Source organism: Vombatus ursinus, unplaced genomic scaffold, assembly GCF_900497805.2.
Source record: "Vombatus ursinus unplaced genomic scaffold, bare-nosed wombat genome assembly UNPS02014768.1, whole genome shotgun sequence".
Lineage (NCBI taxonomy): Eukaryota > Metazoa > Chordata > Mammalia > Diprotodontia > Vombatidae > Vombatus > Vombatus ursinus.
In genome coordinates this window covers 30,005,343-30,006,057 of record NW_020954546.1, presented here as the reverse complement: position 1 = coordinate 30,006,057, position 715 = coordinate 30,005,343, and the positions used below count along the sequence as shown (strand labels likewise).

Here is a 715-nt window from a genome sequence, read left to right as displayed (position 1 = left end):
TCATGCTGGACATACAACAGGATGAGTACCTACCCATCTGGGGAGAAACAGGTAAGATGGAACTCTGGTTCCTTGTGGGGCAGAAATGTGCACTCGCCTGGGAGGGGTAGACTTTTCCTTTGCTTGTCTCCAGATTTCTCAAACTGTTACATGGAATGTACCTTCCAACCAATGTTCTAGGACGCTTTGGCATAAATTAATGAGTAAATGAAGCATTTATTGATCAAAGTATGATGCTGTGTTAGGGATACAAATACAAAAGACAGTCCTGCTTTCAATGGGGGAGACAACACATAAAGAAGGTTTCTGCTGCAAGTCAAAGGGAAAGGCCCTGTGGTCCTTAGGGTGCAGTAGCAAAGCAGAAGCCCCTTCTTTAATGTCATTTCCACTGGTAAAGTCCTATCTGTTTCTGATGTTGAATTCTGACAGTACCAAGGACATTGGTGGTGATTCTTGGGTCTTCAGTAGCTGTGGTTATAGTGTTACTAGACCCCACCTCCATGGAGTTGCTACCCAAGATGATCTACATGTTAGGAGCAGGGCCTGTGGTGTAGGGATGGGAATGATACCACTTCCAGGGTTCTTGGGTTTTCCTACCTTTTGGTGGCAGTTGGTCAGCAGTTGGCATTAGGGATGGTGAGGAAGGTGGAACCCTTCTCCATAGTGCATTCCTCTCAGTGGTAGCCATGTGGCCTGGTCTGGAAGCTGAAATCAT

The 715-nt window shown here is 46.2% G+C and overlaps 1 protein-coding gene across 1 annotated transcript in view; it reads left to right on the top strand.

Moving 5' to 3' along the window:
• The window catches only part of LOC114043283 (acid-sensing ion channel 2-like), a 354,478-nt gene that overhangs the window by 222,718 nt on the left and 131,045 nt on the right, over positions 1–715 (top strand). Inside the window, exon 3 of the mRNA XM_027862355.1 lies at positions 1–51. Within this exon, the coding sequence (XP_027718156.1) occupies positions 1–51 (51 nt within the window). The remainder of the gene's footprint in view (positions 52–715) is intronic.